Raw genomic sequence first — 12,242 nt, 5'->3', positions numbered from 1 at the left:
GCCAAATAATGTCACACCCTCTCACCCACGTTAGACCATACAAATTTTAACATCTGGAAGGATAAACTCAGCCCTAAACACGTGACAAGGATACACAGTCATCTAGGAGTTCTCAAGCAAGGGGGATTTGCCAACCTCCCTCTGAGGTCCAGACTCTGAAAGGCCAATTGTGGTATGTCTGAGTTTCCATCAGGCCTGGTGCTTGCAGGCTGCTGCTATGTCAGGAAGAAGCCCACAGCTCAACTGTCCTATAAACGTCTTGCCCCTCTGCTGAGTGCTGTTGCTGCAGCCTTCCTTCTCCGGCCCGAGAATATGCTGAGAGTCACAGGCTGAATGTTAACTAACACAGGAGCACAGCTGACCGCTCTCTTCTACAGGCCAGTGGCTGCTCTAAGAAAACACATTCACGTGAACATAACAAGAACAGGAAGAGGAGCCCAGATTTTCCTCACCATGTGCCACCCAGCCATGTTTACACTGATCGCAAGTCCTCAGGTTAATCTTCCCCGGCTGAAAACATTCACATGTGCAGTTTACCAGTGTGCAACGGATGGCCTGAAAAACAGAGCAGAAAAAAAGATCAGCATCTGTTCAAAGGTACTATACTTTTTTTCACAATTTTTAATAAATAATTCCCAGTTCTATTTTTAAAGGCTATTTATGTTGGTGGAGACCTAGAGAATTTTGAAAATAAATGTTGATATCATCAAAATCTCTTACCAAAAAAAAAAAAAAGGGGGGGCAAGAGAAACAAAGCTCATTCAGAATCATGTTTTAAGTCACTCATAGTAACCTTTAAATTAGAAATGTAGATCAAGGAGAATAAGAATAAAGGATCATATATTCTTCAAAATGCAGAGATCCAAAAAAGAAACAAATGGTACTACTAATTTATTTCCATTTAAGTTTATCCACTTTCTAATAATGAAAAAGAAAATACATCCTAATAATGTTAAAGTGAAATGTTTATACAATTAAACGCAACAGAAAAATATTGTTACAATATTACTTCTGAATTTCATTTAAATACTTTGCTAATCTGTCAGATGTATTTTGAGAGACACTCCTGTTTTCTCAATAAGACTTAGCATATTTATATTATTATTTATAATTTTTCCCTTAGGGATTTTTTCTTTGATTATTAATTCTTACTTTCTTTCCCATTTTGCAAACTATAAAACAATTCTCCTTTTATTTTAATGGTGATAGAAGAAAATAAGTTTCAATTGACTTTTTAGAGCAGAATGCAGGAAAAGCCATTTATGTGAACATTTTATACCTGGAACAGTACAACTATATCTTAGAAAACAGAAACCCACACAAAAACTCTTTCATTTCCTTACCAGGACTTTAAAAATTCATCTTGCCAGTTTATATTATAAAGTGAATCCATTGAAAATTAGCATAAATGGAATGTAACATTTTATGAATAAAAACTTCTGGTAAAGAATTGTGCTAATGCTGACCTGTGCTCCTAGACTACAGTTAATAAATTTATCTCATACATTTAATTCTAATTTGCATGGAAATTCTGAAGACAGAAGGGATTTGGTCTGATCATTCACAGATTAACAATCTACTGTAGGGCTGGGGATGTGGCTCAAGCGGTAGCGCGCTCGCCTAGCGTGCGTGTGGCTCGGGTTCGATCCTCAGCACCACATACAAACGAAGATGTTGTGTCCGCCGAGAATTAAGAAAAAATAAATAAATATTAAAATTCTCTCTCTCCCTCTCTCTCTCTCTCTCTCTCTCTCTCTCTCTCACTCTCTTTAAAAAAAACAAAAACAAAAAAAAAAACAATCTACTGTAACCACCTGAACTGCCCGGAAAAGATCTCTCTGCAGATTTAGATGCTATCAGAGATTACTGATCTTGGGTGGAGGCATGGGTTCTGTGAGCACAACTCAACTCTGTATCTGAAAGCTACACTCACCTCACATGCTCACATTCCTGGAACCATTTGGATTTTTATATAAACTAGCTGAGTTGTAACAGGAAGTATGTTAGATAATCTTAACATGTGCAGAGACTAAGGCTGAAAGGGCTTCTCCTGTTCCTTATGTTCTGGATCAGGCAACTTTTAAGTAATTTCTCTTTCACTGATTTACATTAACTCAATGGGTGCTTCTTCAGTTTCAGATGTTGGAGTCCTCAATGTTTTCTTCTTTGATACTTCACTCTCACTCCTAATTTATTTTTTCTGTTTGCCTCTAGGGAAATAATTATAAAATCTGCCTGATATTTCAGGGACTGTCTTCCAATGTCATTTGTCCAACTATATATTAGCTAGGCTATAAACTTTGCTGCATGTATCAGCAATTAAAGGAAAGCATAGGTTATAAAGGGAAATAATTCTCCCCAAAGTTCTTATTTCAATTTCAATGTTTTTTTTTTTTTTACTTAGCAATGTATCAGAACATTCTAACTGACAAATAGTTTCTTTATATAACATATTTGTTAGTTAGCAAACTCACAATTTGATTGTACTATGCTCCCCAAAAAGTTCAGAGTATTTCCACTAAAAACAAGATGCTTTATAGTCTACCAAATTATAAATTCAGATATGAAAACTATATTAACATTAACATTTGAAGTGCAATAATAATAACATTTGCAAAGGATATTTTTTTTAAAAATCCCTCTGCTTTATCAAAATCAAGGGAAGGACAATAAAAAAGAAATTATTTTTCAAGGACTATCTTTAATCCAGGCATCAGCAACATAAGCCACTTTAAGTCACTGATTTGGTGATATTATTTTACAAAAATGCCCTAATTTGGTACCATGTTTAAAGCACACCTTCAACTTTCATTACAGCTATATTCAATACCAGAATAGATTGGAGACTGTAGGTTTGCTTTATTTATATATATATATATTTATTTTATCACTAGCCGAATCATTCATTCACTCACTCTGAACTACTTTATTATTCAAATATTTTCTCTTCCTAAATAATTTTATATGTCTGGTACATTTGGGAATTAAACTTCTCAGATCATCATCCCTTTCTACGAATTCTACTCTTTTGTACCTAAATATATAAACACTGGAACACCTCAACTCCTTTTGTATATAAACACTTAAACACTGGAATAGCCATTTTGTATCTCTATGAATTCCAGAAGGTCTATTTGTTTTAAATTCAGACTTATATAGACTAAAATTATTCCTTAAGGGAATTATATATATCTAAACAATATGGTCTAAATAAATATTTTGAGTGAGAGACTATTGTGGCTTCAAAGTAAGTTTTACTCTAAACAACATTTTTTGAAACCGCATAAAACTTTGACATGCTATTTATTCACAACAAAACAGAACCAATGTGATCACTTGCCAACTCACCCACACTTAAAAAACATAAATTATCATAAAACTATCAAAGCCCGTTATGCCTCAAAAATGCACATGCATTACAAGAAGAGTAGAAATGGATGAGCTCTCATTCTGGTAAGCAGGTTTGCTTCTTCCTTCCCTGGGCAAATCAGGAGTGCCTCCCCATCTCTGTGGGGGCACTCAGTGTAAGATCAAGCTATATGCTTCACATTATCTGAACTACAAACATTGGAATTCCAGTGATGAAGAAAAGAGCAAACAGTTCATAGTCACACTACTCCCACCTCTGTGTAGGGAACAGCATTCCTGTCTAGCTGATGCAGATACCAGTTCTCCAGGACCCCCTTCATCAGAGGTGCTCTGTAACTCTTTCCTCAATTCTTCTATGATTATCATTTCCCCAACCACTGGAGGACAACAACTTAAATTTTCTTCAGCCTGAATTTATTGAAAATAATTATTCCTTCTGCTTACCTGAACCAGGGATTTCTTGAAAGAGAAATCCATGCACTCAGCAACCAGTGCTTCTACTTCCTGGCCACCACCTACATTTTAACTCTGCTGTCTGTCTGGATTCTGCCCCTCACTCCCTCACAATGCGCTCTCTGATAGGCAATGTTCTCATCACATCTGGTCCCCTTTTCTAGTCTCCTCTAGCTCCTAGACGTTGATGCAGCTTGCAGCACTAACTCCTTCATTCCTGGGCAGTAGAGACGGACTATCCTAGTTTTTCTGGCAGCAAGGTCTCACTTTCTCTCCACTGTAAATAAATACAGGTGTTTTCCAGAGCCAGACTCTTCATTCTTAAATTTGGCAATTTCATTCTCTCCTACGGCTTTAAATATCACTATGTAAAAACCCATCACTTTGTAGCCAGGGACTGTGCTAAGTGGCAGGAAATGCAAGGCAGTGTCCCTGTGCAGGGGGCCTGACAGTTTGGCACTTGAGAGTGGATTTAGACCACAGGCTCGAAGAAGAAGAAGGAAGTCCTTAAACCAGTTTGAGAAATGCCATCCCTTCCTCTCTATTACCCGTACATTTTTATTCATTTTTGCAACAGTAAAATATTGCCTGCGACTTACTGAATATTTTGCCATTTTCCAGACTTTGATAGGTAGTTGACAAATACTAGGTCTCTGAATCTTCAGAAAATATCATGAGCTTGATATTATTACTCCTTTAATTTCACAAATAAGGAAACTGAGTCAGAAAGAACTAGGCACCTTGCCAAAGTCATTCAACTAGTAAAGTCAAAGGTGCAAGTTTGTGTGAGTGTCCCTCCCAAGTGATTAGGGATCTTGAATTAGAATCTCACTCCCAGAGAGGCAGTCACAGAACAGAGCAGAGCCTTCCTCCAAAAATGTTCTCTCTCTCTCTTTCCTGCCTTTCACTTGGTTACTATCCTGCCTCTAATTAATCTACCCATTCCTCTTTTCTCCCCATCCCAGTGAACATTCTCTCTTCTCAAATTCCCACATATTTGACTCTTCCATGTGGCATTTGCTTTACTGAGGCTACATCTTTGACCTCTTGTCAGCAAAAACAGTGGGTGGGAATCCTATCTGATTAGCCAGTGGATCTCCCCGTCCCTGTCCACTGCTTATTTCTCCAAGGCAATGCTCTCCTCTCCACCTGACTACCTTCCAACCCCTGCTCTGCACTGTGAGCTTCTGCTATTCTTCAGACTTCACTCTGATATCATTCATTCCCATGGCAACTGTCCTAGTCTCCCATTCAGAGCAAGTTCCCTAGCAGTCTCCTGCATCACAAGGGATCTGTCTGTCATAGCACTAATCACAGGTTATGACTACTGTATTGACCTGTGTGATTATTTGATTTGGGTTTGTATTTGCCTCTAGAATTTAAAAGGTAAGATGTCTGCTGGGCTTGTATGCTGGCAAACAAACAGGTGCTCAAAGGGCACTAAAATACGTGATTTCCCAAGCTCCTTTCCTCAAATGTAAAATGATGGTAGCACTGACATCAGAACTGTGTCAAAAGACTCACATGAAATAATATAGAGTACATGGTACCCTGCCTGGCAACAACAGAAACTCAATAAATGACAACCATCTTTATTGCCTCCAGAAATTTTCCACATATTATATTTGAATGATTCTTTTATTCCCTTATAATTCTTCCCAATATATTAAGTTTTATTCTAATACCTTGCAAAATGTTTAATGCATATTTAGTCTTGATGAATAAATGAACACTTTGTATTTGCATTACACATAATACCATATCATTCATACTATAACCCTAAAGGTAGGCACAAGGATTATTATCTCTTGTTTTAAGGCTCTTAAATGATATAGTGGAGAGGAAGACAAATCTCTCAATTACTACTGATAGTTTCAGCTACTCAGAGGCTAAGGCAGGGGGATTGCTTGAGCCCACTTGGGCAACAAAGCAAGACGCCCCCCCCCCAAAAAAAAGAACATCTAAAATACACAAACTAGGAAGTTACTAAAAATCAATCATGGTTTGGTTTTATTTAATATTTGAATATTAAATAAAAGTGCATTTGAAAGTTTTTGGATATGTTCCAAAGTTCTATACAAATAATACATTCAGTTATCACTAAAACTGTAGTCTCTTTTGCTTTATTACACTCATAACTGGCTTGAACTCTGCAAGCATATGTGAATTGAACATCAATCTTCTTACAAATGACATTTCTCAGGAAAGCACAAATTGTTGCTTCAGTTAATATGTAGTGCACCTCACAAAGACCCACACACAGGCTAATTAACAAATCTGTTAGCTATTCCTTGTTTGGGAATATCTACACAAGTTACCTGACAAAAAAATAACAAAAAACAACATAAGGCCATGGGGCAAAAAGAAACATAAAACACATATTTTAAAGGAACAATCCTAGTAGAGGGTGGGGCTCTAAAAATAAAACTGATTCAGTTGGGTTTTGTTTCTACAAAAACAAACAAACAAACAAAAAAGCACCTTTTCATAGGCACTTTCTTGCATCTCCCATGTATAACTGAAAACCCTTTTTTTTTTTTTGGTACGGGGGATAGAACCTCTGGGCACTTAACCACTGGGGCACATCCCCAGCCCTTTTAAATTTTTTTTTAAATTTTATTTAGACATAGGGTCTCCTTGAATTGCTAAGTGCCCCACTAAGTTGCTGAGACTTGTTTTAAACTCATGATCCTCTTGCCTCGGCCTCCTGAGTAGCTGGGATTACAGCATGCACCACCACACCAGGCAAAGCTAAAACCCTTTCTTAAATCTCTTTTTCCTTCTTTATTTCTGGAAAGTATAGAGGAATTTACCACTTGGATTATGAAATTTTACTTGAAACACTTTTAAACATTTAATACTTAAGTACATGACCCACATTAAAATTCAATTATACAAGAAGCTAATCACCAATATAACATTCATTCCACCCCACTGGTTTCTACTGTAAACTTAGGTGGTACAATTTAGGTGTATAAATTAATTGGCTATAATGACTACCAGTGACAGGTTCAACTTTTCTATTTTTAACAAGAATAAATATTTTTATTAAATTGAATCTTCTCTTTTGAAAGAAGAATAGAAGTTGGCAAACTATGAGGACCTAAAATAGAAGTCTACATTGTAATTAACTCTTATCAATTCATCACTACATTTATCATTCACCTCTGAACATACACACCTATCCCAGAGGAAAAGTGTGCATGGTGTCAAAGGTCAAATGAACAATTTCAGGAGATAGGAAAACTTCATCAAAGACTTCAATCTTGCGGGGGCGGGGGGGGGTTATAGAATAGAAAAGTATCTCTAATAAATCTGAAAGTTAACTATTCCAGAACTGTTACAGAATATATGCAGTAATCGCTGAGTAACAACAACCAGGCAGTTTGGATTAAAAGGGTAACCAAAAATATGGGCCAAACATATTCACACTTCATGTATATGACTGTAAAAATCTACTACAAATATTGCCCCAAACACTCTAAGGACCTTGGATGACAGTACTGGTGATCATATCAGCAAATCTCTCTCTGTTAAAATGTTCAGGAGATTTTTTTTCTCTTACCACATGGATAATATGAAACATTAACTGAAAACAACCAACTTCCTAGTACCTTGAGTTCGCTAAGCTATAAGATACGCATTTGTAGAAAAAAATCAGCTTCCTAAATTGGTCAAATCATGATGCAGTTTGAGCAAAGAAATTCTCTCTTTATCACAATTAAAAAATACAGGACAACCACTGAGTTTACTTATTACCATTATGAACTACACAACTGCTTGAGAAATTGACTTGGGTTACAAAACTTTTACATGAGGAAAATAAAAAGGCATTCACCTGTTGTACTACTACAGGGTCTTACAATCACATTAGATAAATCAAAATTAGATAAAATATAAATTAGAAAGACACAGAACATGGACCAAAAAACTCATGGTTATAAAGATCTTACCAAAATCCAATTTAAAAAGTCTAACACTGACCATAACACTATTAATTAGTAAGGTAGGTATGTTCTCTAAATTTATGCAAAAATATATATAAATCTGTGCTTAAATAGGCACTGCACAGAGTTTATAAGAAAACCTTACTATAAAAGTTAAGAGCCCAGAAGAGTATTAAAACTATCACGTAAATGCCGAAACTCATGATAGTAATAATGTAACAGTAATAACAGCAAATGAAAAGCAATGAAGCTATTCTGTCTGCTTACACAGTCATTTAAAATTTCATATAATGAAAAATTATGGCAAGAGTATATATCCTGTATGGTGGTGAGAAAACCAGAAAAAAATTTAAATCAATTAATCTTTCAAAAAAAAACTTTACATTTATATATTTGTTTTTAATGGCATATGAAGAAATGGCAAACTGATAAAAGTGATCACTTTGTTGTACCTACATGCTCTAAAACTTCTTGGTGTCTTTTCAACAGAAAGCAAGTTATTCCATTGTGTGACTGAGTCAGAAGATTTGAAAACACATACTCCATCTAGAGACACCACGAAGACCAAATGCCATAGATTTTTAAAAAATATTTTATTAGTTATTGATGGACTTTTATTAATTTGTGTACATGTGGTGCTGAGAATGGAACCCAGTGCCTTAACATATGAGGCAAGCGCTCTACCGCTGAGCCATGGATTTAAACACTGGACAATGTGGTGAACACAGAAGACTGGTCGGTTCAAAGATGGTTAAATTTTAACAAACACCAAGAGGAAACAAATTATGAACCAAGGAAACATGTCGTCTCTACAACAGACAAATCCAAAGAAACAGAGAAGATTAACTGGGGAAGGATGACCTTTGAACACAATTACTGTTAAAAATCAGGAGATTTAAAACCTCACTTTGAGTTCGCTTTAAAAAAGCACTAACCACAGGTCACCATGGCTCATGCCTGTAATCCCAGCAACTCTAGAGGCTGAGGCATGAGGATCACAAGTTTGAGACCAGCCTCAGCAACTTAGTGAAGCCCTAAGCAACTTATGGAGAGACTCTGTCTCAAAATGAAAAGAATAAAGAGGACTAGGGACATGGCTCAGTAGTTGTGCATCCCTGAGTTCTATCCCTGATACAAAAAAAAAAAAAGCACTAACCATCCATCAAATAACATACGGATAAACACATGGGTACATTCATATAATAGAATATTAACTGGCCATAAAAAGAAAAGAAATACAGATACACACTAAAACATGAATGAACCTTGAAAACATTATGCAAAGTTGAATAAGCAAGTCACTAAAAGCAGTATGATCCCATGCATATGAAATGTCCACAACAGGGGTTTCAAAAATAGGGCTGGGGTTGTGGCTCAGCAGTAGAGCATTCACCTAGCACATGCAAAGCCCTGAGTTCAATTCTTAGCACCACATAAAAATAAATAAATAAAATAAATGTAAAAAAAAAAATAGATAACTAGCTGCCTAGGATTTGGGGTGGGGCTGGTATGGTATCACAGCTGAATGATACGGAGTACTCACTATTCCATCATAGCACTTATTTTTAGTGGTGCTAACAGTTTAATTCCATAAGATCTCGTACCTAGAAGATGTAATGCATCACTATATCTTTCACCCAGTAGGTCTTCAATATGTAAAAATTAAATATGTTAAGGCATGGAAGGTGAACAAAGGAAATTCACTGCTACTTAAATTTGAAAATCCTTTCCATTTTCAAACCATAAAACCTAATTATCCATTCAAAACCAGACAATTATTTTTAAAATCCATTGCCATTTTTCTATTAGGAAAATCCAGGGCATCCTTCAAAAAAAATTTGGATGTTATAACAAAAACAACAGGCAATTGTAATATTTAGTAATACTAACATCAGTATACTACAACACACTTAGGAAATTTTGTTTTAAAATGACACAGGTAAATTCTGTTAAGTCTATAACCAAAAACATTCTTCAATTTGCAGTGGTGGAAAAATTACTTCAGTTGAGAAACAAATTCAGTTTAGGGAGAGGGGAAAAGAGAGAACACCATAAACTGTGGGTCCATCTTTATATCTGGGTGTGAATGCTCCATGACTGTGTGCATATGTAAATACAAATAGGAGAAAGGGACACACACAAGCACATAAATCTTCACAGACACAGCTGCAATGAGCATCTGTAGTCATTACCTCACCATCACAACCTACTATCAATCGACATGAGGAAGACCCCATTTAAATAATTTAAGAGTTCGGAGTAAAAATCAACAGCGGGATATAGCCAATTACATAAGGAAAATACTCATGCTTCCATGGCATCAAAGCATATGCAAGCTTTGGAGTGTGGATGCTTTTCCCCCCAATTAAATTAGGCCTATGGTAATACAAGCTATTTTGTTAGGCAATTAGTAATATTAGAGAATCAGGAAATAAAAAGGCATCCAATTTGGGTGTAAGAAAAAAAAACCCACTTAATTTTCTTACCTAATAGTTAACAATTAAAATTTTCTATTTATTGCCTGTATACTTACAAATGTTACAGACTACTTCGGCAGCTATGATGATGTAAGTAGAAAGAAAATACTCTTTCCATATATATACCTATCACCTAATTGAAAATAAGGAGTGAGCACATCACAAAAAATACCTACATTCTACCTAAACCCAGCATTTACTGGAATATATAACTACATATAAGGAACCAAAGTACCTTGGCTATCACAAGAATACTAAGTAATAATCATCTCATTTTTCCTTAATGTTGAATCAGCAATTTTGTATTCCATTGATATACATTTTATTCATTTTCACTAATGTAATTTGAAAGGTGGTAATGTGATTACATTTCTCTGTGGCATTCATGAAAACAATTACTAATATAATATGATAGGGAAGACATTAATAAGGAAGGGATTTATAATGAGATGCAACAAGACTTATAAACCTTTAAACGCTTTACAAAAAAACTACTCCTCATTAAGCAAGAAGCAAGAGAAGATGCAGCCTAAGTCCTGGTCTTTCAGGAGCACCTCCTAATCCTGGGAAGAACAATTGATTTGCATAACAATTCCAGTCTGGTGAACAAGCTGAGAGCTAAGGGAGTAACCCAAACCTTGAAGTTGTACCAAATGTATACCCTTCCTTTCCAGATGACTTGCAAAGGCCTTCTTTCAGAAAGGAGATTTGGGTCGGGGGTACTGCTGGGTGGTAGAGAACTTACCTAGACTGCACCAGATCTGGGCTCAATTCCCATCACACCACCCCCTCCAAAATGAGAATTCCACTAAATCTTTATCCTAGGTATGAAGGAGCTGGTCACTTTACTCCAAAAGCCAGAGCACTGTAATCAGTCCATTTACCAAGCAAGAGCATAAAGTAGGTGACCCTTTAACAAAATTTACTCCTCTAGGTTTATTAAAAATTTACCCCAGTGAAGCAACAAGAAAGTTGTTGCATTTTATAAATTATCATTTCAAATGACAACTAATCACTCAGGCCAAAGAGGCAGCCTTTGTGAGAATAATAATACCCCATGTTTGTACAGCACTATAAAACTTGCATGATACTTCAAATACATTCTCATATTTAACCATAAAAATCCCTGAAATTAGAGCTTTCTCAAACAGCAGAAAGAGGCTCTGGGATGTCCCTAAATGGCCACAGCCAGTGAGCAAGTGCTTGTTTTGCTTTGGCTGCACACCATAGGAAAGGAAAGGGGTAATCCCCCTTGCCACCCCAACCTCAATGAGATTTCCTCAGATGTTTTCTCAGTTCCAATAAGAGTTCACAGCTCAATACAAATGAAACTGCTAAGAAAGGGAAAGGGACAGGTAGAGGTCTAAGCCACTTGAAAAAGTGAGAGAAACTGCTAAGTAGGCAGTTAATAACTTTCACTAGGATTTCCTACAAACAGTGGTACATTTTAGAAAAAGAAAGGGATTCGTTACAGTATTTTATGGAATTTTAGAATGGTTATATTAAGAAATGTCAAACTCCGAAAAAACAAAGCGAAACAAGGTACCCCCAAGAACACTTGGTTTACTGTGTAGCTTTGTGCTTATACCTGTCTTGGGAATGCCTATTAGTAACACATACCAACAAACACCTTAATACTTTCCATTGTGCATGTAACTACATTGTAATTATCCCTGATAAGAATATGTTTTGTTTTTGTTTTTGTTTTGCCTAAAAGCAGGTATCACCACAAGAATCACACCTATTAGAAATAATAATAATGATATGAGGAACGGTCTGTGTGCCTCCTTATGTGTTATTTATGTGGGGTCACAGATTCCCCAGGGTCTGTGCTGAAACCGTGCTGGCTTCATTACAGCTTCGTATAAATCAATGAAGGCACGTCTCAGTTTTACCAGTGGTTAAGAGTCACTGGAATTTTTCAAGAGAAACCTCTCAGGTAATACATTTTTAAAAAACACAAATACAGTGTTATCATTTCTTCTAAAAGGTAGTT

At 36.1% G+C, this 12,242-nt stretch overlaps 1 protein-coding gene across 11 annotated transcripts in view; it reads right to left on the bottom strand.

Moving 5' to 3' along the window:
- Window positions 1-12,242, bottom strand: part of BNC2 (basonuclin zinc finger protein 2) — a 415,572-nt gene that overhangs the window by 146,056 nt on the left and 257,274 nt on the right. For 10 of the 11 annotated variants that reach the window (XM_081282134.1, XM_081282139.1, XM_081282132.1 and 7 more), the window contains one exon: window positions 453-555. In XM_081282134.1, coding sequence (XP_081138260.1) covers window positions 453-555 — 103 coding nt within the window. Of the gene's footprint in view, window positions 1-452; window positions 556-3,813; window positions 3,955-12,242 lie in introns of those variants that run through there. The other variant, XM_081282142.1, reaches the window with a different exon arrangement.

Source organism: Spermophilus citellus (assembly GCF_964194105.1).
Source record: "Spermophilus citellus genome assembly, chromosome: 2".
Taxonomy (NCBI): Eukaryota; Metazoa; Chordata; class Mammalia; order Rodentia; family Sciuridae; genus Spermophilus; species Spermophilus citellus.
The sequence above is the reverse complement of the archived record's forward strand: the minus strand, read 5'-3'. Positions and strand labels throughout refer to the sequence as shown.